At 38.1% G+C, this 27,443-nt stretch overlaps 1 protein-coding gene across 2 annotated transcripts in view; it reads right to left on the bottom strand.

Moving 5' to 3' along the window:
- Positions 1–27,443, bottom strand: part of RELN (reelin) — a gene marked incomplete at its 3' end in the record, with an annotated part of 380,746 nt that overhangs the window by 176,965 nt on the left and 176,338 nt on the right. For both annotated transcript variants that reach the window (XM_084897797.1, XM_084897796.1), the window contains exons 8-10: positions 24,161–24,212; positions 3,762–3,858; positions 982–1,222 (exon numbers count right to left, since the gene is read on the bottom strand). In XM_084897797.1, the coding sequence (XP_084753923.1) occupies positions 982–1,222; positions 3,762–3,858; positions 24,161–24,212 (390 nt within the window). The remainder of the gene's footprint in view (positions 1–981; positions 1,223–3,761; positions 3,859–24,160; positions 24,213–27,443) is intronic.

Genomic DNA, 27,443 nt, shown 5'->3' with positions numbered 1-27,443 from the left:
CTCTAGTATTGTAATAACCATGAATGGTGCCACAGGAGTACTTGAAATATCAAGGGGATTAATTTGGATCTTATTAGACAAAGAGTATTGTATCTGACCTTGACACTACTATTCCCTCATCTTCTTAATAAGTCTCCAATAGTCTCCATTCCATTTCCTAAAAATCTCTGAAATCTGCCCACATTTTCCCATCCTGTTTACAAATTCTGGCCAACAAGATCTCCCATTGGACTGCTGTTATCAGCCTCCTACTTGGTGTCCCTGCATGCCTTCTCTCCCCTCCATTTCATCCTCCATTCTCACGGGGATAGTTCAAAATCAAATATGATTGTGTGACGAAATTGGAATGCTCTGTGATTCCCAATTACTTTCACAATAAAGTTCAAATTCTATAGGAGCTTACAAAACCTTTAAGGTTTTGTCACTGGCCTTGTCTCCAGACTTAACTATCACAAGTCTCACCTTAAGGATCTGTTAGTAAAACTATTTTACACATTATCTAAGATCTTTGTTTTGTGCTCTCACTGTATGTCATTTCTGATCCTAGAAACATTAGTCCTCCCACCTGGCCTCTCCAAATTACTCTTCAGTCTCTGCTTGGATCCCTCTTCTCCCGATCGCCTTCCTTGTGCTAACCTATGAACCAGGTCATGGTTCAATTCCCGGTCAGGGCACATGCCCAGGTTGCAGGCTCAATCCCCAGTGTGGGTGTGTAGGAGGCAGCTGATCAATGGTTCTCTCTCATCATTGATGTTTCTATCACTCTTTCTCCCTTTCTGAAATCAATAAAAATATATTTAAAAGAAACCTTGTTAAATGGATGGACGAATATTTTCTATCCTTAAAAGAAGAGGTAACATAAAAACAACATTGCCTATCCCTTTACTAGCAGGTTTGGCAAGAATAGTTATCTTTGTGCAAATTGGCTTATTGAGCTTTAGGTTTTGGAGAAGAGAGGAAGGAACAAAAGAGTGATCAAACCTTAACTGTAGCTCCTGGGAAGAAAAGCCAGTTGCCTGTGTCTACGGGATCGAGACTGTCTTCTAAAATGACTTGTCTATGAGCTGAGTTGATGATGAGGATGTTATCCAAGGCCCAGCAGGCTTCATACACTTCACCCACACGAAGGCTTTCTTGCTTCCACTGAAACTGGACGTTCTCCCCTTTGGCGAATTCAGGAAGGTAGAGGATGTGGATGATTGTGCTGACATTGGAAGGGGCCCTGGAACATATGGTGAGATGGGAATTAGTGCCACAGTTAAAGAAATTAAAATCAACTTTGTTTCTTAATTAAGATTGTAGTTTCATTATCTTAAAAATATTATATACAATACAGATTAAGTACTCATAACCCCATAGCCCTTAAATCTTTTAGTGTGTGCTGAATATTAAGGAGTTCATATTGAGTGATGACAGTTTAAATATTAAATGTCTTCAGGAAGTTTACTTTTAACACAGGGCAGGGCTAAGCTAGTAAAGGAGTCACTGAAGAGACAATAGCACACATTTTCATGGCACCTCTAGAAAATCATGTGTATCCAGCACAGTTTATTTGATAAGAAGAAGAAAGGAGAAAAACTATACTTTGAAATTTTGCATCATTTTATTATCAGTCTTTACATAATAGATATTTTGTTTCGACTAATCTGAAATCTTTTTGTTTTATTTACATGAAATGTGAGATTTGCCATGAGAATTAAATGCTCGATAATTCTTTAAAATTTCATGCAGATTGATCTTTAAAAACTTTATATAATTTAAAATTATTTTTATATTACATGTATTACAATCTAGGCCCTTCTACAATATAGTAGAGTATTTATTTATTTTTTTTAATATATTTTATTGATTTTTTTACAGAGAGGAAGAGAGAGGGATAGAGTTAGAAACATCGATGAGAGAGAAACATCGATCAGCTGCCTCTTGCACCTCCCCCACCACTGGGGATATGCCGGCAACCACAGTACATGCCCTTGACTGGAATCAAACCCGGGACCTTTCACTCTGTAGGCTGACGCTCTATCCACTGAGCCAAACCAGTTTTGGCTAGTAAAGTATTTTTATTTAACATTTTATTCTACCAACACAGAAATCTGCTGTAGTAAAGACTATATTGCTTTAGCAAAAATTAAGTGTTACTAAATGCAAACTATTGGTGCTCAGGACTTACTATAAATCAGTTTTAAAAGGACTACAGAAAAGACATATTTTTCACTCACCAAAGCAGCACATATATGAATATATCTGTAAAATTGTCAGTATAGGTTATAGATAGTATATCTTACCTTTAGGGGTAATCAATTCTCCTTTTCTTTTAAAATATTTCATGATGACTATGTTTTTGGCTTCATAAGGAATTTAAAGCGATGAAAATAATATATTTAGATTTAAGAAGTGACTTAAAATATGTTCATTCTGGTCACCAAATGGAAAGGAAAATCTGTACTAACATACTAATAGTTTGATGCATGACCTTAAGTTGAAATTTCATTTAGTAAAAAGCCAGATGGAATCAGATAAATGTGATCTTTATGTGTTGTGATGATATGTGTATGTGCATTCACTATTTGTCATATCAAAGGTATGCAGTTGTTTTCCAGCAATAAAAAGCTGCTACAATTTACCTAAATTATGACATACGAATATTATATAGAGAAAAGATGGAGGGCTGATTAAAATTTCTAATATTTATGCTGCCTTGATTAAAAACATTTATATAAATAAGTATTTCATGTGCATGAATTTCATAAGTACTAGAAGTTAGAAAGAATAATAAAATGTTCTGTTTAAAATCGGCATAGCATGCCAGAACTTGGCTTAAACAGGTATCTCTAAATTATAGATTATCCTGCTACAGAGGAGGATGGTTTATTAAAATCCATGAGTTAGAATCATTTTTCTCAGTTTTTGGATAGACTAGCACTTAGATATGTAAAGTTTAAAAAATTATGAAATACTACTAGAAACTTTGGGTAGACTGGTTTAGTGTTAAAGACTAAGAATTTAATATCTATTTCCCCCTCTAAATAAATCACTATATTTCAACATGGAAATATAGTAATTAAAATAGCATGCGAAAAAAAGAAAACTACAAAATTTGTAGAAAATGTTCTACTTGAGTTATTCTAATTTAAGAAGTAAACCAATCAGAATAACGACCTTATAAGATACTATCCAGGTATCATTTTCCTTTTAACATGTTATCATACTTTAAATTAAACATCCATTATGAATTTTGTTTTATGATTTAACCTATGCAGGAGTAAACATAATTTGATTCTTGCTAATTTAACCAAATCTTTTCAACTTGAATAAACTGCTCCCTCAAGTACCCTACCTCATTTTCTTAGAAAGGTTTTTTTTAAATAAAGAAAATGTAATAAATGATTATAAGTTGCATCATAACTATGATCATATAATTTTAGAACTGGTCTTAGGAAAGCTAGAAGGAAAATGACAGAACTAGAGATTAGATGCAAAAGGTCTGGCATTACAGACAAAGGATCAGATTTAGGTGGTAATCTTTGCTTTTACCAAAAAATAATTTGTTAGAGCTTCTACCAACAGTGGGAAGTTCCAAGTGGAAAATGACCCTTTTAATATTTCTTCCAATAGGGCAGATCATGACATATGTGTGTCCATGCAATTCAGCATAATTAAGAGTACTTTTAACCATGAGGAATAAAGTCAGTGGTAGAATGAAGGCAAACAGGGAAGAAAAATGTCAGAATTTATGAAAAATACTTTCAATGACAACAAACCTAATTGTCTCGAGCTGCATCCAGTCTGCAGTATTGTTCTTGGCATATGATACGATGATGTTGGGGTCTGAATAACTAAAGCGACATGAACCTGAACCTGCAAATAGCAATAAGTTTCAAAGTTAAAAAACCTTGTAATGACATAGTATCATCTCTGATAAATATTTTAGATACTTTTTTAAAAAAAACATTTAGATATTTAACCGATTGTTTGCTCATTCTTCTAACTTCGCTGGAATTTCTTGTGAACTGTTCTGATGAATATTACTTGATAAATAATTTTAGGAAACAGAAAAAAGGCAAACAAGGGAAACTGTAGATTTATTTAGAGATACACAAACTTCTAAATTAAATTATAAAATAAGTACATATTTTTCTATGCCAAAAATATCTCAATATTATAGAATGGTTGATAATGTACTATGGTTCTTTCTTGCAAGTTAATATCAATTAATAGTGATTGCATTAAAAGGTATATAAGTCATTACATTATTTAAAAAATGTTTTTATTGATTTCAAAGAGAGGAAGGGAGAGGAAGAGAGAGACAAAAACATCAATAATGAAAGGGAATCATTGATTGGCTGCCTCCCACATGCCCCACACAGGGGATCAAGCTTGTAATCCTGGCATGTGACCTGACCAGGAATCAAACTGTAGCTTCCTGATTCAAAAGTCGACACTCAGGCACTGAACAACACTGACGTGGCTAAGTCATGAAATTTAATAAAGAATGAAAACACCTTTTTTTTTTTTTTTTTTGTGTGTGTGTGTGTGTGTGTGTGTGTTATTTAAATATTGAGACCGTATGTGAGAAACTAAAATAATGTAAAGAAAACTCAAGCAATAAATGAACTATGGAAGATATGATTTATATCATTTTATTATAACCCAACATTAAAGATTTAAAAGAGGGACATTGTATCCGATTGCAACTACTTGGTGATTATTTCCCATTAATATTTTCAATATTAGAAATATTTATACCAAAGAAAGTTTTAAAGCTTTGACAAAAATGTGTTTCTGCCTGTTCAATGAATTCATATAATAAAACAGTATAACTGTAATTTCAAAGATCTTTGTATACCCCAAACAGTCATGAAACATATGTCAGAAGTTTACTTTACTGAATAGCAGGATTTTTAATACTCTATTAAAAACAAATGAACAAAAAAAAAAATGGTACCATTTATGTTTAACTGTTACCCATCTGCTAGAGGAGCCTTGGTTTCAGCAAATGGCATCTGTTGAGTTTTTACATTTCTAGCACGAGTTCCAAGTTTTCATCAGACTCATTTATTTTATTTCAGTGGTGTTTAGTACAACACAGTTCGTTTGCAATCACAAAGCTGGCACTGTGCTAAAAGGCCAAACAGAGTTTTCCTAGATTTATTCTCACAGCCAAAACATACGTGAAAAGGCAGGAGAGGAAGGGTATTGAAAGAAAACTTACCCAGCAACCCTGAACTCAAACAGAAACCCACCTCATGTCATTTTAATCATTGCTAAATTCTACCTTTCATAAGCAGCTGCTTAAAATAAATATCACACACTGTGGAATTGGAAATGGAAACCGCAGGTTAATGCGGGACAAACTTCAACACAAACAAGAATAAGGTCTGGCAGACAATCTGTTTATTTCAAAAGGAAATTCAAATTAGCCTAAAGAATTTAAATGGTATTTATGTGCTTCCTTTATGCTGTATACACCATAAGTACCTAAATGTAAAAGGTGAATTCCTGTAAAAGGAAAGGGTAAGATAGACGATAAGCATACTCTTCCTTACAGAATTCAATTCCTTGAAAATTGAGAAGAGAAGCAAAACTGATAAACCTCAAAATAAAAATGTGTCCAAAGATGACCTTGATTACAAACATGACTCTCACCCATTTTCTTACTAGAGGTCCGATGCACAAAGATTCCTACCAGAATGGGTCTTCCTTCCCCTGGCTGACGGCACCACCTTTGCTCTAGCCAGAGCCGCCTTTTTGCTCTAGTCCAGAGCTGCCTTTCTGCCTTCCCACACTGCCCAGAGGCCTGGAGAGTCTGGGGCAGTGTGGAATGCCTGAATCATTGCCATGGTGACGATGCAAGCATCCTGCCTCGCCCCCAGCCACTTGGTGCCTGCACATGCAAATTAACCCACCATCTTTGTTGGGTTAATTTGCATACTCACTCTGATTGGCTGGTGGGTGCCATAAAGGTATGGTCAATTTGCATCTTACTCTTTTATTAGTGTAGATGCTACCATCTCCAAAACCTATGAAGTAAAACAAAAAGGTACCTGGCAGGTATCTCACTCCATCTCAGCCACTTAGGTCACTAAATCTTTCACATCTACAGTATTAATATCTTTTGCATCTATCTCCCCCTCACCACTGTCAATGACCCTCATTAGCTCTTGCCAGGACTTTGCAATAGTGGTTAGTTGATCTCCTTGTCTCCATCCTCACATGTCCTTGTCCAGCCTTGCTGTTGCCAGCACTCTTCCTACAAGTGAACTGAATCATGTTATCTCTGTGCTTATAATCAATCCTTTAACAATTCTCCAGGATAAAGCTTTATCCCTCAGGATAAAGCTGCACTTCCACCTTGCAGTGAGACAAAGGTACACAGTTCTCAGAGATCAAACGTGTACCCTAGAAAATAGAACTAACGCAGGGCTATACCTTAAAGGGTTCCTATGTGAAAAGATGGTCAAAAGGCCAAAGGGACTCCAACTTAGGGATGGAGAGCTGGATGACCAGGACTGGGGTCCAGGGTACAAGTGGTCAATCAGAGGACAGACACTGCCCATGTTTAGTGGACTGAAGTGGGGAGGTCCCTGCTGGAAGCAGCACCTCCCCAAGAGAAACAGTAGACTTTGGATATCCGCTTCACTCTGAAGCTACTCCTACCAAACTACCATTCCAAATGACGCCAGTCCAAAGAATAAATAATTCCCCAGGCTCTACATACACGGGGTGAAGTTTTTCTTCACGCAAACCCTTCTGAATTGCAGCCACACTGCCACATAGACTTTGATCTGCAGAATAAGATTGTCCTTGCCCAGATTGACAATGATTACTTGACTCTGTCTGGGAATGAGGGGATGTCCATGTGCCCAAGTGACTAAGGCCAACCCCAACTCCCTGCTGTGGTAGAGTGCTCACGTCCCTCAAAGCACTCTTGTTCAGTGGGGAGACAATAACCAGGCACCACCTGCAACAGCTACTTCTTCTTGATCCTCTTCGGCAAGAATCTGTCATTGCTAAAGCTGATATTTTAAGCTAAAAAGGAGAGACCAAACCCGAATGTCAAATGCAAAACACCCCCTCTTTTACAGATCTATTTTCTCTCCTTCAAAGCACTTCCTGCACTCAAAAGTAGCAATTTTGCAAATTGTTAAAGAATTGCTGAAGGAAAAAGGTAAAAGAACTGTTGGTCCAGAAAGGAACTCACTACAGACTGATTCATTTCCCTCTCAGCATAACCATTATGGCTTATCTCAGTGTAGGTTCTTACAAGGGTATTTCTTGGATCTCACATGATCTCACACATCTAGAGGAGATAATAAACAACATAAACTGATGAACAAAAAAAGACCCAGAGAAAGAGAAACAGCAATCAGAATCTCAAACCTCAGAGGGAAAGTAGGGGAAGGTGGGGGGTTAGAGAGAGAGACCAACCAAAGGACTTGTGTGTATGCATATGGGTCTAGCCAGTGGCCATGGAAACATGGGGTGGGGCATACGTAGGGAGGGGTTTGGGATGGAAATGGGGGGATGAGGACAATTATATGATACCATAATCAATAAAATTTAAAAAATAAATAAGTAAGTAAATAATAAAAGGTAATTTAGAATCGTGGGCATACAAGCATGGTCTGAGAACCATTGCAGGCTTAAACTGGTTTAAAATTCTAACACTTTCTTTGGTACTTATAGGAATATGAGTTCCAGTGACCTAAAATTGTTTTACTGCTTTTTTTCTTCTCTCATCTGGATTGCCTACTTTGGTGATCTTACTTACCTACATTTAAGACTTTAAACAACATGTATAACATATGATACCTGGGAGTATATCTTCTTTGAGATTTACACTTGTATATCCAAATGTTACTTGCCATCTCTAATGGAAATCTTAAGTTAATACATCAATATTATACGTATTAGGAGATCAGAGATTGAGGCAAAGTAGGTGTTAGTTACACTCTCCTTCTCCCAGGACAAAACTGGAATTACAAACTAAGTTACAGAACAATCATCCTGAGTAACCAACTGAAGACTAGCTGAGAAGAAGTCTTCCAAGCATGGATTTACAGAAGAAGCCACACAGAGAAGGATAGGAAGAGCAGAGATGTGAAAAGGGCTGGCCCTGCTCCCACAGGCAGCAGCTGAGGTTCCGGAGGGATATCTCAGTTACAGCAGATCACACTCAGAAGCATGGGAGTCTCAACCCCAAGCCAGACTCCCTATCCCAGAGCACCAAAGCTGGGAGGAGGCACCCACATAGCATGATATATAAAATACAACATGACCTGCTGTCCCATACATTTTAGACCTTCCTTTTACTGCTCTTCATCTCATTTACTATGCTCCAGCCACTTAGGACTTTCTCTTACCCAAACACTCCCTCCCAGGGCTTCTGTGCTCCTTCTCTCTGCCTGAAACTACACCAATTATGTCAATTTCCTCCCACCCTACACCCCACAAACTTTCCCCTGGCTGTGACCTTGTTCTCCCTTAGGCATCCGTGCAAATATCACCTCCTCAAAGAAGCCTTCCCTGAGCACTCAATCTAAAAAACTCTACCTCCAATCTCCAACCATTCTCCATGTCATCACTCATTTTTATGTTACTCATAGCACTTATTAGTATTTAAATTTACCTTGTTTATTTACTTGTTTATTTGCTCATTGTCCAAGTAATTGTTAGGATGCAAGCTCGTCAGAGTAGGAACTGTATCTGTCTCATTCACTAATTGAATCCCTAATACCTAGAACAGTGCTTGGTACACAATAAACTCTGGATGGATTAGAAATAAATTTTCTGTAGTTTCTTTACATTTTAAATTCTCCATTTCTTTGATTTATTGAGTTATATTTCTACTAAAAAGGGCACTGTGAGGGGAGATAGTTATGTACGGACTTTTGATTTGCCTAGATGAGTCACAGTGACATCGATCTTTGACAGCATGCTTTAGAATCTCTGAACTACATGTACCCGTACCACACATTAACTTTGGAACTGCTGTATAGTCAATAGGGCAATAATTCACCCACGTTAATTAAAAAATGTCCCCAAATGACTCAGATGGTTACATAACCAGCCTGCTTTCGGAATAAAAATATCAGAAACAAATTACACAAGTAATTCTGGTACGTTTTTATCAGCTTGATAAAGTAATGTGAGAAATAACGATAGCCAGATGAATTATTCAGTTTACTAGGAAAGCCTTATTAGAATGGCCCAGCATAATTGAAGATAAGCAATTTGCAAAGTAATTCAAAGTAGTCATAATCCACACAGAATATCATCCCCAAGGCACAAGTTCTGACCTCTCTATCAGGAATCATTTCTACTGCATTAAAATAAGTTTCTCAAATGTAATATCTTCTTGATCATAAGACATTATCTTGTCTCTTTAAATTGACTTATTTCATTTGTTTGAATATTTAATTAGATTAACACACTGCTCTTAGGGGAGAAAATACCCGTTTTTATGTTTAGGAAGAAACCTAATAAAATTGTAACCTAATAGAAAAATGTGACCAAATTGTAATGTTATGAATTAATGAAAAAAATATTTGATGGTAGGTGCATCTTATAATGTACCGTATATCCTTAGGTCTTACTTATTTTTTCTCATATGAGGGAAGTCTATATGATAATAGATTCAAGGCTTGTTACCATTACTGATAATTCTATATAATAGTTTTACTTCACTTTTCCGAGTAAAATTTCCTCTAAGTAAGCTACGTTCCAGAAAGGACGTATGTAAGGACTTAAGAGAATGAACAATGGAGGCAGGCTGCCAGGGTTGCGATCTGGGTTACTCAGCTGTGTGATCTTGGGCAAGTCACTGACTTTTTCTGTGCCCAATTTACCCATTTGTAAAAAGTGAATAATAATAGCACTCTCTTTATAGAACTGCTGTGAAAATTAAGAAGTTAACACATGGTAAATGCCTAGAAAATAGCTTTTAGCCCATGCTATTTAATAGATTACAGCTATGATTCAATATTTTTTGTCTCATTTGATAAATTCATTTACCCTACAAAAGCGAGCAAATTCCTAACCATATTTATTCATGGGATAAACATAAAATTGAATTACTATTTATCAAGGACTTCCAGTACATTTTTTTTCTCTATGCCATTGCCTAACTCTTGAGTGGAAATGCTATAAATTCAATAAGAAAATGAAAACAGAGACCCGAATGAGCTATCTGTTTGTTAGCATCACTGATACACATGTTAGTGGGGAATAGAGGAGTCCAACTGGCAAGTAAAAGGAGGTGCTCTGAGAGGGTGACAAGACATATTGGTGTAAGGACATACAATTCAAAAGGTTTGTACAATCGGTAGAGTGGGGCTGAAAATTTGATTTTTTAGTTACAAGCATCAAAAGAAAATAGAAAATCTGGTCACTTAGAGTTTTAATAGCACCCATAAAGAAAAAAATTCTAGTAACTCAAGAGAACAATTATGGTTGCTAAGAAGAGGTCTATGTGCATGCCCAATTTACAAGTAAGGAAAGAAACTGTGGCAAAGAGAGGTTAAGAAATTTACTCAGGCTCTTTGATGGTTTGGTTGGCTCAGTGGATGGAGTATCAGCCTGTGGACTGAAGGGTCCAGGTTTAGTTCCAGTCAAGGGCACATGCCCAGGTTGTGGACTTGATCCCCAGTGGGTTGTCAGCAGGAGGCAGCTGATCAATGATTATCTCTCATTGTTGATGTTTCTATCTCTCTCTCCTTCTCCCTTCCTCTCTAAAATAACTTCTAAAAATTATTTTTTTTTAAAGAAAGAAATTTACTCAGGGCCAAAATGGATTCACAACTGGACAGACTAGACATAATCCACTTATCCAAGTTTATGAGGTTACGTCAACTGGCAGAGAAAAAACTGTATGATTTGACTTCCAAATGAGTCATAAACACATAGAAATATTATGAATGTAAAAAATGCATGGTATAAAAAAAGCATAATTTTCCATTAATGACTATTATTTATTGGGAATCAGAACACTGGCTGCAGTAGCATATTGTAATCTCCTTGATGGCTCTATATGACTACTGAGACAGGCAAAAGCAACAGAGTATTAAATAAAGGGAAAGTGATAGGAGAGAATGCTATTTGGAAGAGGAAGATGAAGGAACTTGTAAGGGATATGAAAAAAGTTTGGAAATGACAATAAGTTTATCAAATGTAAACACATGGCCCTGGATGTGTTGCTCAGTGGATGTGTTGCTTAGAGTGCTGGCCCATGCACTAAAGCACATGTGTCAAACACAAGGCCCGAGGGCCAAATCCAGCCCGCCAGGCCTTGCAATGTGGCCCGCACCGCGCTGTCATCACTGCACTCCGCTGTCAGTTTATGACATTGTCAGTTTATGACTGTTCAGTAAACCATTCGGCCCGCGATTTAGGCTGGATTTTAGATTTTGGCCCCTTCTCTGATTGAGTTCGACACCCCTACACTAAAGGGTCATGGGCTTGCTTCCTGGTCAAAGGCACATATCTGGGTTGCAGGTTCAATCCCTGGCCTGGTTGGAGTGCATGTGGGAGGCAATGAATCAACATCATATCAAATGTTTCTCTCTCCCTCTCTTTTTCTCTCTTTCCCCCTCTCCCTCCCTCTTTTACATTCTCTCTAAAAAATCAATGGGGAAAATATCCTCAGGGAAGGAGTAACAAAATACTAAATAAAATTTTTTAAAAAGTCCTGTCCAAAGCATGTACTGTGTATGCATTCCTGCATTTCATAAGTGTCTTAAATCACAGGTCGTGAAGCATAGAGTCCAGACTACGTAGTTCATTTTCCAATTTGCTTAGCTTGGCACACTCAAGTGATACATATATTTTAATGCAGGACAACACTGAAAAGAGAATAAGAGCTATAACTTTCTTCTCTATTACTTAAGGCAGAGTTGGCTCAATTAAAATATTCTTAAAAAAGAAATGATCACATTACAACTGAATGAACATTGATGAAATGATGTTTAAGTAATTATTTGCTTACACTAGAAACACGCCATTCATCTTTGGGCTGTGTTGCAGATGAACCTGAATGAGAACTACGTTGAACCTCACGAACCTCAGTTACTCAATAAAAGTCAGAGGGAACCTGTAGTTTCTGGGATTTGTTAACTGGAGTGATTCTATGAAGGGCTGGTTGGGAGACTCTGAAAGAGCCGTTAAAGTTTATAATGCCCAAATACACAAGCACATGAAAAGCAGCAATTATGTGCAAATCAATGAAGCCCATAATAAGCATATTGTAAAGCTGTTCATTGTGTAATAGCCCATTAACCATAATATATATGGATGGAGATTACAAATACCTGCTAGGGAAGAAGTTTCTAAAATTCATGAATAAATGTCTTCCTTTTATCCCATCCCTCTTGGATAGTTGCTGTAAAAACAAACAACTTAAAGAATAGCTTGATTTGATGTAAAATGAAGGCCATTTCAAAAATAAAAATGTTAGTAATTTCTTCTGTTAAGAATTCAAGACTTACTCCCTTCTTCAGAACAATAGCCCAACAGGTCCATAATCCTTTGAGGTTAGATAAACTTCAGGATCCAAATTATTTACTTAATTAAAGATTTCAGAAAGGTGAGGAGGTACATATCCCATATCTACATATATGAAAAGCCAGTGACTGGAACGCCCAACTACCCACAGCCCCTTCCCTATGGCCAGCCCCAACCCCAGTCAGTCCCCCCCACTCCAATCAGGGTTAGGGGTTGTGGGGTGCTGCCAGCCAATTGTCCTCGGCCCCTCCCTGCAGCCAGTCCAGCCCCCTCCGTCCCCCATCAGGCAGATCAATGGGCGGGAAGCCAGCCAGCCAACCTCCTGCCATGTCCTCCTCTCCACAGGCCTGGCCCTGATCTGCCCTGATTGGGGACAGGCTGGCCGGACCCCACCCTTGCACAAATTCACGTACTGGACCTCTTATATTATATAACACAATATTTCTGCAATAAAATACATAAAGACTCACATAAGTTATAAAATAAAAATAAAGATTATGAATAGCCTTAAATAATTTACAGCCAGTTATGGCTGCTAAACCAGTTCAGATCATGTGTGGCTTTGCTATCATACAAATGAAAAACAAACAAACAGGTTTATTGTTTTTCTGAGGTTTTTTGTTTTTTCGTAATATGAAATTGCAGATTAGGAATTTCTGAGCTGATATCTCCAGCAGCCCTCTCTATTTCTTTTTACTTCTGTAGTAGAAGGATACATCTATGGTTTTAGTCTCTCAAGACCTGGGTAGTTTTATTTATGCCCTTCTCCACCAAGCCCAGGGCTTTTCAAAGTAAATCAGAACAGAAACAATAGAAGAAGCTACTATCCTCCTGGGGGGTTCCGCAATGGTTGCCGGTAGCAGCCTCCTTCCTTAAAGCGCTGCCTGAAAAACAAGCTGCCTTTTTAAATGTTCCACAGGGCCACGGGAGGAGGAGAGCTGAGCGTGCAGAATTTATAGATGGAGAAAAGTACAATCTGAAATCATGCCTCTAGATTGCGGAGCTGTGCCCATAAATACTGAAGGCTCAAGGAGTGTCTGGACAGACCCCTGCTGGGGATTCTGGCAGCTCAAGGGCTGCTGCTGCCATTACTCAAAACGCAGACCTCCGAGAAAGAGAGGGCTCCAGGAGCTGCATGGAAACAACAGCATTTGATACGGAAAGATAATAAAGTTATGGAATGGATGTAATCCGGCTACTTAGAACTCCCTGCTGTGACCTGTGCAAGTCATCACAGGATCAACGCATCTTTTCATCTTTTTAAGGTAGATGAATGGATCAGGGCCATGAACCCAAGATGGCAGTGAATGGAAAGAACAATGAATAAACTGGGAATTGCTGGAGAAGCTTCAAAAACTTAGACACACTCCCTGGGATCTTAGGGCATTCAAGAAAGAGACTCCCTCGTTCTATATCATGCAAACGATGATGAGCAACTTGAAATAAGCAGTTCTGGCGATTTATCCTTTGTTTTGTTTTGTTTGAGAGATTGTACTCAAAAGCATCAAGAAACACAAAGCTGATTTGCTACTTTGCAATTCATTCTTCCTCAAAATCTGCCGCAAGCAGGTCATGGACAATTACCATACAGATTATTAATGTTTTTATAGTTTTACAAACTTTTGTTCAAATATTTCATTGGTGGCAGCTGTGCATGTTTATTTTCCAGTAGCAACAGTGATGTAGAACAATGATTAAATTACACTTAGATTTTAATTTCCTTTGTGACTGAGTTTGCCAGAAAAGTCCTAAGGGCATTAGCCCATGGCATCAGTCATCTACTGTAAGTAGAGCAACATCTTGATAATATGGCAAGTACAGAAGTACTACCTGATGAACTGTACTTAAGTTTAAGCATATAATAACCTCATTTCCAGGAATAACTGGTTTAACATGTTTCTTAGTTTTCATGTCTCTTTTATTCCTCCCCTAGTACAAAACCTAAGCTTTGTAAGAATTTATGTATCTGTACCTAGTGTTTTGTAATGTGGCACACACACACACACACACACACACACACATATGTATATGTATAGTTATATATATGTAAATTTGTTCCATTACTTAGTACATTTTTTAAAAACATAATCAAGTGTGTGCTCTAGTAGTGAGCAAGCTTCTTGCCTGATACCCTTTGAAGGAAATTGATTTTGTCACTTATTACCTTCCTGTACATCAGTTATCTCTGGAGTAATTTGGAATATAGAGTTCAAGGAAAATGACGGAGGGGTGGGGAGTGGAGATCTACCTAGGAAGATGAGAAGGTGGCCCCATGTGGCTATTTAGCAGTTCTCAGAGCACTGCTGAAATAAATGCCTGGAGAATGGCTGAACCGGGAATGCCCCTCTTGGCTGTGCCCAGTCTCCGAGCCCCTCTTAGGCATTCTGTTAGCTTTTGTCCCCAGGTCTTGACTGTACCTACACATCCTGCCATGAGCGGCTTCAGAATCTCATAAAATACAGACTCAAACCACCTGGCCTGCACCTGCACAGAGACAGCAGCTCATGCCTTGCAGAAGTTCAGGAGTTGTAGCCACAGGGGCAACCCTCTGATTCACGGGTAAGAGGCAGGGAAGGAATACATGGTTACTGTGTTGGATAATGCTTTGTGGCAGCCTGGGCAGGAAGCATCCCAGGGCCTCTCGGTCCCAAATGACAGGGATGGGAATTGTGACTGAAAGGCGCCCACAGATATGACTTTAATTAAGAACAGTTCCACACTGCACAAGAGGAAATCCTCGAATTGCTCTTGGATCTGTCAAGCGCGAGTGAATTTAATTTTGGTAAAAATACGATGACTGAAATTGAGATGAATCATTGTTTTATTTATGAAAATTGTTGGTTTAGGGAACCAAACTGTTAGATACTGGACATGTATCTTTGAGATCAATCATCCAATTATTTGAATATGGAACTCTAGAGTTTACCACTGTTTTGCTCACCCAAAAGTACCCTTGGGGGGAATTTAGCATATTTGTAACTGCAGAAATCAAGGACAGTGTTGTAAGAAGGACTACTATATAGAAGTAAAATTTCCATTTTAAGCATTTACTAACAACTGATATGAAGGATTAAGAGATGTCAAAGAAAAAAGAACAGTAAAAATCCTCTAAAATATTCTCTACTTACACTAAAAACATGCTCCCTCTAAACTTGAAAGACCTCTTTCATGAAATGTAGAGAAAGAGCTGGGTTGTAAAAGCAATACCTCTTCACCTTCTGTTTTATATTTGTTTAAGTTTAAAATGAGGCTACTCATAATAATTTCCGTTTTGACGCATTTTATTAGTAAGTAGGCTATTGGGTGTGCAAACCTTTCTTTCTGAGTAAATGTGACAGTATGTGATTTATTGTACTTAATATTTTGCCCTTTAGTCACTTCCTTGGCTGAAATCCCCAAATCTCATTAGGTGACTTCTTCCAGTTTATGGCAGATGGACAATGACCACAGGATATGAAAGGAACATCTGTCCCCCTCCCCTTTTGTACCTTTCTCCCTTTCAGTCCTAGCCCTGCTTCCTCACTTCCAAAATATTTGTAATCCTTCCTCTTCACTGCCACTCCTATCACAAGAGAGAAAGGGACCAATTCTCTTTCAAGCTATAGATTGCCATGCATTTCCAGCCACTTGTAGGTGCCCAACCCTGTGCAAGCCTCCTTCCAAGCCCATAGCATAGAACTTTCTATAGAGCCTCAGTTGGGAGAAATCCAGGAAGAAAAAATGCAAAGTGTGTAGGCTTTGCCAGGTTCCCTGCCCAGCAGCCCTCCTTTACCCAGAGCCAAGGCCATATAACCCAACCCCAATGTCTGTTCATGCTTGGCCCACTTTCTAGAGGACCTATTCCCACCTTAGGCAGCAGGTATCATGTACCATGCCCAGCAAGCTGAAGACAGCCTTACTACTACTCTTACCGCTGTTCTGGCTCTGACCTTGGTCTCAAGGTCTGGGGTGGCCCCTGCCATGTCTTCCTGCAGAGTGCCATCATCTAATCTCTGCTGTGATGCTGACTCTCTGGGCAGTTACCATGCCTGCTCTTGTCAGTCACACTCCAAACCATGAACTCCTGCCTCTGGACTTGCTTTTGTCCTGGACTTTCCAGCAGGCTGTGCTCTCACTATTTGTCATCTGCAAACCTTAATTAGCCTTTGTTTTGTGTGTATGTGTTTTTCACATGTGAACTTCCCCTCCTACCTATTGGATAATAAACTCCTTGAAGGCTGGGCAGTGCCTCAGGCTTTCCTTTTCCACACAGTGGATGCAGGGACATTGTGATATATATGGCGTATTCTAAAGGTCTCTCCCATAGAAGAATCTTTGATCAGGAGTCCTTGATGGATAAGAAAGTGAAAACTTCTGCCTCAGATCAAGTTCTAATATCGCCCTGGAGTTCATTCAGAGCACTCCTTGTCTCAGCAGTCAACAATAGGAATAGCAATAACCGTCAATTTAGAACATCATTAAATCCCTTTTCTAATCTATGGCTTTCATCAAATCCAGATCATATTTATTTAGTACTAGTTAGGAGCAAAACTCAGCCTTACTTACAAAGAAAAATATTTTTCACTTCTTAGCCCCCAAAGAAATATCTAAGCTTGGAAGTAGATATGCAGAAATGGCCACTGTATAAATCAAAGTAGAGTGAGATAAGTACCATAAAATAAACACAGAGGAAGTGGGGATTCAGAGACATTAGGCTGGGCAATGCGACGAGTTTTCATGGAGAAGAAACCGTTTAGTCGGTATCAGTGATCAACTTCTTCTCATCCTGTGGTTTGCTGCTATTAAAATGGCCCTCAAAAATATTAGTACAACTTATTTATGAATGAATTACCGACATTTATCTTTTAAGCCTCATTAAGGTGAGTGATAACGAATTAAATATTCCAAAAGGGAAAAGGCATAGTATCTACCCTCAAACTGTATTTTAATTCATGTAACAATAACTAGATATCAGTTTTAATAATTCAAAAAATTTGTAACTAATCTCAATTATCTTTTTTTTCCTTTTTATTGAATTTATTGGGGTGACACTAGTTAACAAAATTATACAGGTTTCAGGTGCACCATTCCACAACACATCAACTGTATACTGAATTGTGTTCATCAGCCCAAGTCAAGTCTCTGTCCATCACCATTTATTCCCCCTATACCCCTCCTCCACCTTACCCTGTTCCCCTCTGCCCCACACCACCACTCTGTTGTTCATGTACATGAGCCCCCCCCCTTTATTATTTACAATACCCAATATTTGGAAGCAACCCAAATGTCCATCATCCCACTGATGACTGAATAAAAAAGCTATGATATATTTATACAACGGAATACTATTTGGCCATAAAAAAGAAGGAAATCTTACTCTTTGTGACAGCATGGATGGACCTGGAGAGCATTATGCTAAGTTGCTAAGGGAAATACATCAGTCAGAGAAAGACAAATACCAAATGATTTCACTTATAGGTAGAATCTAATGAATAAAATCTCAATTTTTTTTTATAAAAGCTTAGCAGAATTTTATAATATTTGAGATATCCCCCTTTATTATTTAAAATAGGGCTTAAGAACTTGGGGTGAGGTTAATTGGTTTTTTAAAATATACATTAAAAGGGAATATGTCAACTTCAGGATAAAGAATCAGTAAAATCTGAATTATAATGTCTTCCAAACCTTTATTTATTAAATTTAGATAACAGAAATGTTCCACATAAAAATATTTCAGCTTTGTGTCAATATAGATAATTGAGCATCTAAAAATCATATTAAGTAACCTGACCGGTGTTGCTCAGTGGTTGAGGTCATGGTTTGATTCCAGGTCAGGGCACATGCCCAGGTTTTGGGGTTGATCCCCAGTGGGGGTTGTGCAGGAGGCAGCCAGTCAATGATTCTCCCTCATCATTGATGTTTCTATCTTTTTCTCCCTCTCCCTCCAGGAATCTCTCTGAAATCAATAGGAACATATTTAAAAACCATCATAAGCAAAACTTATTTTAATATCTTTTATATCCAAGAATATTACACTCAGATAAAATACATATTAAACCTTATAAAACATATATATTAACTACATTTACCATTAAATTTTCTAAAATTCTGTTTTTACTTACATTTGTTTTGAACTCAAATCATCAGAGATTTTGTTAGTCTCATACTTGGAGATTTTCATGTTTCCAGAAGAAGTTTTCACTATTTTATAATAAATTCCCCAAGGTCTTACCAAGGAGAATGACTCATGAAAACAATGAGAGTCTGATTTTGAAATACATTTCAGTAAGTTTATAGAAGAAATGAGCAATAATTCATATGAAGATATGGAGGCATCAATTTCTCCTCCCTCTGAATCAGCTGTTCTAAAAGAGTTGAGGGAGAGTTTCTCTATTGAATCTATTCTGAGTAATTAAGGATATGAATTAAGCTTGAGGGGAAAGCATTCTTTCTTTCTGCTGAATGCAATATAATACCTCTTACAAGTGGCATTTTATTCATTTTATGTTTTTTGAGAAAAAATAATGCCAGGTTTCTTTTACAAATAAATCTTTCAATTTACCAATAAGAATACCTTTTCAATTTTCTAGTTTTTATTTTTCAAAATATACTCATACAAAATGAGTAGCACTCATTTACCTCAGAGACTCCGCAGCACATACAGTACATAAGAGAATTCAGGCTAAGAATATTTTTATATCTCAATTTGTAAATATAAAATGTTTATGATTTAATCACTTTCTCTTATAGACACACACAACTCCAAATCTTCATGATATTTACAAGTAAAAAAAAAGAAGTACTAATTCTACATGTTATGGACAAATAATAGCTTCCAGCTAGTTCAATGATAATAAGCTGGTAAACACATGGATAATATTTTTGTCTACTGGCTTCACTACAAGCAGTTTTTTGTTGATTTTTCATTTCCTTCTGGGTCGTGTTTTCCATTGATTGAGGTCCTCATATCACCTTCCCAAAATCTTCTCTTGGCATGAAATATCTGCATCACCCCAATTTAGCACTTGGTTACATGCTATTATAAATGTCTCTGTAATAGTTACTTGTCACTGAGGCAAGAAATATTTATGATCAGCTACTTAGTTTGAGTCCCTGGGCTAGCGGCTGAGAATACCATGATAGACAAGACAGATTTACCTCCTAAGCTAAACTATTTTTTCTTCATGGCATATGTTTTTAAATGCTTTACCTTTCAGCCCCATTTGCCGATGAATTCTATTAATCTGAAGAGAGATGGGATATTTTGAACGAGCATATATTTCTTTACTACTCAAGAGTGAAAGAGGCCATTTTTTTCTGACCTCTATTGCCAGGTAAATAAGTTAAAAAAACAAAACAAAAAAACCCAGCCAGTGCAAATGAACTCTTCAGACAGCCACAATTTTATCTGACCCTGCTCATAGCTGATCCTGGCTGGTCCTTCTGCTCTAGGAGGGCACTCACATCCCCATCCTAACCTTCGCTTGTGTCACTCTGTCTCCTCACATGAAATTTTGTGTCCTTTCCAGTGACTCACGCTGTAGGCTTTCAGAGATTCTTTCTTTATTTTTTTTTTATTCTGCAACATTGCTAATTGTATTGAATGAAACTATTAGTCTTGACAAGTAGATAGTCTATAACATGCTGCCAAAGATAAGAGCCTATGGATTTGTCGGCCCCAAGTGTTGTGCCTGTCCCCTCCCCAACTTCCCTCTATCAAATCCATAAGAGCAAATCCTTGCAGAGCCAAGTAAGAGCCCAGAGACCTTTTCTACCACATTAACAATATATTAGGAACAAGCTTGGCAGATTGAGTCGTAAAAATCCCCCTTAACTTTGAGAATTCCCATGTATCCTTAGGCAACATCTATAATTCAAGAAAATAGAAGACTCCCTGAATGGCTGTACTCTGCAAGACCTAGCTGGGATCTGTCACCATGGGGACCTGTACACATGCCCATCTCTACTTATCACAATCTGGCAGGCCTCTAGAGAGCTCGTGCTCTGTGCTCATCTGACCTTCGACCACACTGCCAGGTACCGTAAAAACATTTGGTTTCCTCACTTCTCTGTCTTTTCATTGTTCAAGTTAGCTCAGATCAATGCTGGATACACAGCAGATATTCAGTGATTTCTTAAGTGGATGACAGATACAAAGCACTACTAGCACTTCCCCTGGGCACAGTGCCCTGCCTGGCAAAACAGAGTTTGGAGGCATCTGTAAGATAATGGTTTACAAGGGCATCATCTCAATTTTTTCTTCCTATCCCAAAGGAAATCTAAAGGAAATGGGTAAATGCCCCTAAGGCTACAACCATAAATTCCGCAAGTTGAATCTAATGAATCAAGAGAGGACTGTAAGAGATCAATAGCTCAGCACAGAAATAGATATGAGATATTTCATTGGAATGGAAAAATGAAAAGTTATACTGAGAACATTTTGAGACACTTTTCAAGATGATTTAGATGTGGATAACATCTAATGCAGTTTATAGAACTGCATTTTTAAGATGCTTTAACTTTAAAACTAATTTAGATCAAATAGTCTGTATATTTATATGTGTATATGTATGTGTAAAGGAATATATAATATACACATACATACACACACACACACACACACACATATATTAGGAGACTTGGGAGGGCATTAGGACAATAGAATTTATTTGAGAAACTCCTTAGTAATTCAAGAAATTTTTGTATACATATCTCTGAGGTACTTGATACTCTTGGGTTATATTTGTCATGTAATTGAAAATGTTTACAAGAGCAATATAAAAACATCAGGGCAACAGTATATTCAACTGTGGTTATATATGGATATAAACATAATTCATCATTGAAGCCAACAGTAATGATAGAATCCCCTAGAAAATTCCTATATTACATCTGAATTATCACACTACACAATAAAAATTAAACATCTTAAAGGACTTCCTGCCCAGCTGGTGTGTCCCAGTGGTTGAGCATCAACTCATGAACCATTTGGTTGCTTGTTCAATTCCGGCAGGGCACATGCTCAGAGTGTAGGCTTGATCCCAATGGGGTGGGGGGTGGTGCATGAGGCAGCTGATCAATGATGTTTCTATATCTCTATCCTTCTCCCTTCCTCTCTCTTGAAAATCAATTTAAAAATATTTTTTAAAAAAAGAACTTCCTGAGCAGTGACACTAAATCTGACAGACTATATGTAACCACATTATCAGTATAAATTTGGAGAATTCCACAACACAAATACACAAATAAATGCAAAATGTTGAACTATTGATGTATAATGTCTTTTATAACACACTCAATATAATTTTGAACTGACTGTAAAGGCAATGGCTATCTAATTGTGGCCGCTATTTTGGTATTGGTTATTGTAGGGCTTATAAAACCCAGGATGAATACACACAATGATGACATTTTTCAAACTTGTGTGCGTGCCTAAGTCTTCCCTTCATACCATCCATAGAAACACAATAATGTTACTCCAAGCACTCATAATGAGATACACAAAACTATTGCTGCAAAGTTTTGCCCATTATCCTCTATTTACCATTCAGCACCATACACCACACAGCTAATGGTTTGCTATTACATTGTTTCTTAACCACCCAAATCTGTTCAGTTCCCAAGAATTTTTATTCTCAAAATTCAGTAAGCAAATTTCCCAATGAAGTTCCTCAGCAAAAAGTTATAATTTCTTTCATTAAATATTTCCTGTTGCATCCCAAATAATGACATGCTAAACTTTCACTTTTGATTCAGAAACTGACACTCAAAAAAACTTTCTAAGTATATTATTAGTTATTTACTTGATCTACCTTTTTCGCTCTCTCTCCCTCCTTCCCTCTTTCTTTCCTCCCTGTCTCTGTTTCTCCTCTGACTTCTAACCTAAACTTCAAATTCAAGCTTTAAATAACAAACAACTCTCTGGCCTGCAGGCTGCAGCACTGTGGAGAAGTCAAGGGCTCTTGCTAGTCACATGTTTGGGTCTAGTCCCAATACCTTGGGCGGGGTTCTTGTTCTGAGTTTTGAGTCTTGGGTAGCAAACACTGTATTCTCTGAATAACTCCCCTGTTTGGCCCTTTTTATTCATCTCTATTGTTCATGGTAGAGTGCTACTGAAAAGTGAGGAAATAAAGAATCCATGCCAGCTCTACAGTATATTCTTTACCACTTAAAAAAAACAGACCTTTGTTTTTCCTTCAAGGAAGGATAATTTAATTGGTGCTGGATCTCTCTTACCTTGAATAAAATTAAAGTACTAATAGAACTGTAATGCATAACTTTTACAGTGGTTTCTCTTGTGTTCTTTAACTGCTAAAAGGTAATATTTGAAATTAATATTCATTGGTTTAACAAAAAAGGAAGAATAAATACTCGGAGTACAGATAAACAGGAAACTATTACTCAGCTTATTTTTTTATATTCAAAGTCTAGTGAATTTATACGTATCTTTCCTGGTTAAGGATCTCTAAGTTACTTGCCTGTCATGCTGGAGGTTTAAAACTTTGTTTTGGTAGCACCAGAACTTTAAAACAATGAACTGCAATTTTTATGATTATAAAAATATCGTGTACGTATATGCTCATGATAGAAAGCTTGCTGATAACAGATCAAAGAAAATATTCAAACAAACTCATTATTTTGTTTTGACTCATACTTTGTCTGCTGACTGCACATGGACTTCCAAATAGTCTATAAGTCGTTGTAGGTAATGTTATTAGTGTGCGAGGGAAATAACACACACTGTAGCCAGGTAAGCAGCATGTAATACATACAGAAGCTGAACCGAGGCACACTGACAAAAAAAGGGACAACTATGTGACTGGAAGAAAATTGCTCTTAAACACAATCAACCACAATGGGTCCCTGACTGTGAGAACACGGACATGTAAGCAGGACTAGAAGGTCGTTGAAGGAAACAGTCCTTTCACTAATGGTGGATCTCCAAAGACAGGAGGAGTAGACGGTAGATATTGAAGGATGTTGACCCAATTCTCGAGTCAGAAGAAGGTTTCCATGTGATGGCATCAAAACCAATAAAGCTAGCCTCCATCTAAAAGGCAGTGTCTTTCTTTATCTAGAACATTCCCTTTGAAAATTTACAGATATTATTATTACTATTGTATATGCCTATGAAAATTAGAAAGTAATATAAACAGCAAAGCTATAAACACTTGATCAAAGATACTTTATTTTACTGAATGTTTTGGGTAGGAATTTTTAGTTTTAATGCAAAAACACTTAAAAATATTGCCAGGTAGAGCCATTTTTTAATTATCCACATCTGAATGAAACATAGATTATTTGTATCAAACAGGAAGCCCTAATTGTTTCTCTCAGCCACCAAAAATGATCTCTTTCATACCAGTAAGAATGCAGGAAATTGAACAGTTTTCAATCTTAACCTGAGCAAAACATAATTAGCAAGGTTATTCTGCTAGAACAGGATGTTTTGGATTGTATGCATCATTTAAAATATAATTGGCTGTAGGAGAGAAATGGGACCAGAATGTAGCATTTAAACATTTTTTAAATTTCACTTTTAAAAATGTTTTAAATTATTTACTGCAATATTGAGACTTACTCTCTAAATTTAAAAGCACTTGGCACTGTAATTCCAATGGTACACTATGATTAAAACAAACATTTCCAAGTTAAATTGCTATAATTGCTAAAAATCACTTACCAATGGAAAACTGGAGCACAGAGGCTGTTGTTGTATTGAGGCCTGTGGTGATCTAGAAGAAGGAACATACCAAAATAAGACAAGATAGAGAGGAGGAGAAAACGGTGAAAGACATCCAGAGGAGTGGGGAGGAAAAAGAAGAGGGAAGGAAGAAGCCATAAACAGAGGTTGTATTTGTCCAGTGGTTAGTTTACTTTTACTGAAATGTCTGAACACACATCTATCTTGTTTCTCTGTGGCAAGCAAAGCTGTGAGACCCTGACTGAGGCACTCTTACTGCATTTCTTAATAAATGTTGAAAATTGCTTGTAGGCAATCTACCAGTTCATCTTAATCTTGTGAAGGCTCTAACACAGCCCCCTCCACTCACACTATCCCCTCCCCTCCATCCTACATCAGCAGATCTGGGACCCAGAGCAAATGTCATAAAAAGGTTCACAACCCCAAACTGGGAGGTAAATTAAGACCAAATGAGGAGAAAAGGATTATTTTGAAAAGTAAACAAAATTACAACAGCTAACAAGTACAGTATTTCTTTTGGGGGTGATGAAATGTTCTAAAGTTAATTGTGGCAATGGTCACACAATTCTGTGAATAAAAAGCTGTGAATTGTATGCTTTAAAAGAATCAATTGTAGAATATGTAAATTATTTCTCAATAAAACTGTCACCCCCCAAAAAAAAAGTAATTAAACATGGGCCTAGAAAATAACCTTCCCACACATTTCTATTAGTTCACCTTAGTCTCATAATTTCCCCCTTTCTGAAAAAGAAGTGGTGCATTAATGTTTTAAAAATTTAAACTGAAAAGTTTTTTTTTTACTTATTTATTCTTCAGAGCCCTGACTTTGATTCATACAAGCTCAAATGAAATGAGAATTAATATTCTCATTTTCAACAACTCTTTTGTTGGGTTCTTGACCCTGTAAGCTAAGGTGTGGGACACCTCCCATCCTGGACCCTAAAAAACAGAAATTGTCTGTGTTTTCATCACGGCAGTAGCAGTAGGCGGTCTTACTTTCCCTTCTCAGACACCATGATGACATTCTGGCCTCATCCCTGCACTTCGTTAGACCCCTCGTGATTAAGTCCACAACTGCAGAAATGTCCACAGATACTCAAGGCATGAACTGCAGTGTGAATTAGTGGACAGAAGACTGAGCAAGCCTCTTGTTCTGGCAGATGGAGCTGAGATGTGAATATCAAAAGATTCTGCTTCTCCAACACGTTTCGGAAAGATGACTGAGCGTGTGCTTCACATACATGGATTAAAACTTAATGAAGCGATTGACAACCGGAGAATCCAAGATGGCTGCTCGGGTAGGCAACTAGCCGCAGCCGCACACAACAATTTTAATAAAATACAACTAAAATATAAAATGGACATTACCCAGAACTACAGGAAAGTCGACTGACTGGAAATCCTACAACAAGAAGCAAGGAGAAAACCAGAAGGAAGCACGGAGGAGCTGTAAAAGCCCAAGGTACGGAGACACGCGGCGCGCGAGAAGAGGACGGAGCCGGAGAGGAGGGAGGCGGAGTGCCTGGCGGGCGTTCCCTAGCGGAAAGGAGATAAAACTCCGACTGTGCTGGGCCCCTGACTGCTCTGAACCCGGTTCTGGGCCAGACCCCGGGGACTCAGGCTCAGCCATAGGGAGCTGGGCTGTAAGTCGGAACCCCGGGGTAGCGGAGAAAGGAGGTCCCGGAGGCGCGCACACTGCCCCCAGAGAAGGGACGGTAGGCTGTGCCGCGGGATTGCCCTGACGGGAAGGAGACTGGGGCTCCAGACTGCTGTGAACGCCACCTCCAACTCCACTTCCAACTGATGAACCCCAATACCGGGCTCATTGTGGGAGAGCATAGACTGTTTGGCAGCAGGCGAAAATCGAGGGCACCTTTCTCTCAGAGGCGCCGGCAGCGAGCACTGAAGGACCTGCATAGGGCGGGGCTGACGGAAGCCAAAGCTGCAGGCTCCACCCTGAAATCCCGTCCCATCTGTAACTGCGACATGCGACAACAAAATAGATCACAAACGAAAGAAATGGAGGACAAAAAGCGTCTGGATATAGAGTTCAAATCTACGCTTATAAGGTTTTTCAAGAATTTCCTAGAAAAGATGGATAAGGCCTATGAGGATATGAAAAGAGACCATCAAGAAATGATAAGGGAACAACAAGAAATAAAGAATACATTGTCTGAAATAAAAAATATTCTACAGAGTCCTAAAAACAGAAGGGAAGATCGCAAGAATCAAGTCAAAGATTTGGAACAAAAAGAGCCAGAAGACACTCCTCCACAGAAGCTAGAAGGCAAGAGAATCCAGAAAATTGAAGATAATGTAAGAAACCTCTGGGACAACTTCAAGCGAACCAACATCAGAATTATGGGGGTTCCAGAAGATGAGAGAGAGCAAGATATCGAAAACATACTGAAAGAAATAGTGACAGAAAACTTCCCCCACCTGGTGAAAGAATTTGACTTACAAGTCCAGGAAGTGCACAGAACTCCAAACAAAAGGAATCCAAAGAGGACCACACCGAGACACATCATTATTAAAATTCCAAGAGCAAAAGATAAAGAGAGAATATTAAAAGAAGCAAGAGCAAAGAAGGTAGTAACTTATAAAGGAGCACCTATACGATTGTCAGCTGACTTCTCAACAGAAACCATGCAGGCCAGAAGGGAATGGCAAGAAATATACAAGGTGATGAATAGCAAGAACCTACAGCCAAAAATAAGCTACCCAGCGAAGCTATCACTCAGAATCGAAGGCCAGATAAAGAGCTTCACTAATAAAAAAAAGCTAAAGGAGTTCATCACCACCAAACCAGAATTATATGAATTGCTGAAGGGGGTTCTTTCAGAAGAGAAAGTAAACAAAGATAAAAATTATGAACAACAAATACGTAATTATCAACAAGTGAATCTAAAAACCAAGGAAATTAAAAAAATCTGATGAACAATATTAACTGTTGAATATAATAGAATCAGAGATATGGAAGGGGAGTGAACTGACGATTCTTGGGGAAAAGGGGAGAGGGGGGCGTGGGAAGAGACTGAACATAAACTGTGCACCTATGGATGAGGACAATGGGGAGAGGGGAAAGGGCAGAGGGTGGGGTGGGAACCTGGTGGAGGAGAGCAATGGTGGGGGGGGGGGAGAAGGAACATTTGTAATAATATGAAAAATAAAAACTTATTTAAAAAAAAAAAAAAAAAACTTAATGAAGCAGGAAGGGTCACGAGGAAAGGGCAAGGGAGGCCCTGTACAAGTTGTCCAGCTA

This window comes from Pipistrellus hanaki (genome assembly GCF_964339955.1).
Source record: "Pipistrellus hanaki genome assembly, chromosome: 10".
NCBI classification, from domain to species: domain Eukaryota; kingdom Metazoa; phylum Chordata; class Mammalia; order Chiroptera; family Vespertilionidae; genus Pipistrellus; species Pipistrellus hanaki.
Note: the sequence above shows the minus strand (reverse complement) of the source record. Positions and strands in the feature narration are given on the sequence as shown.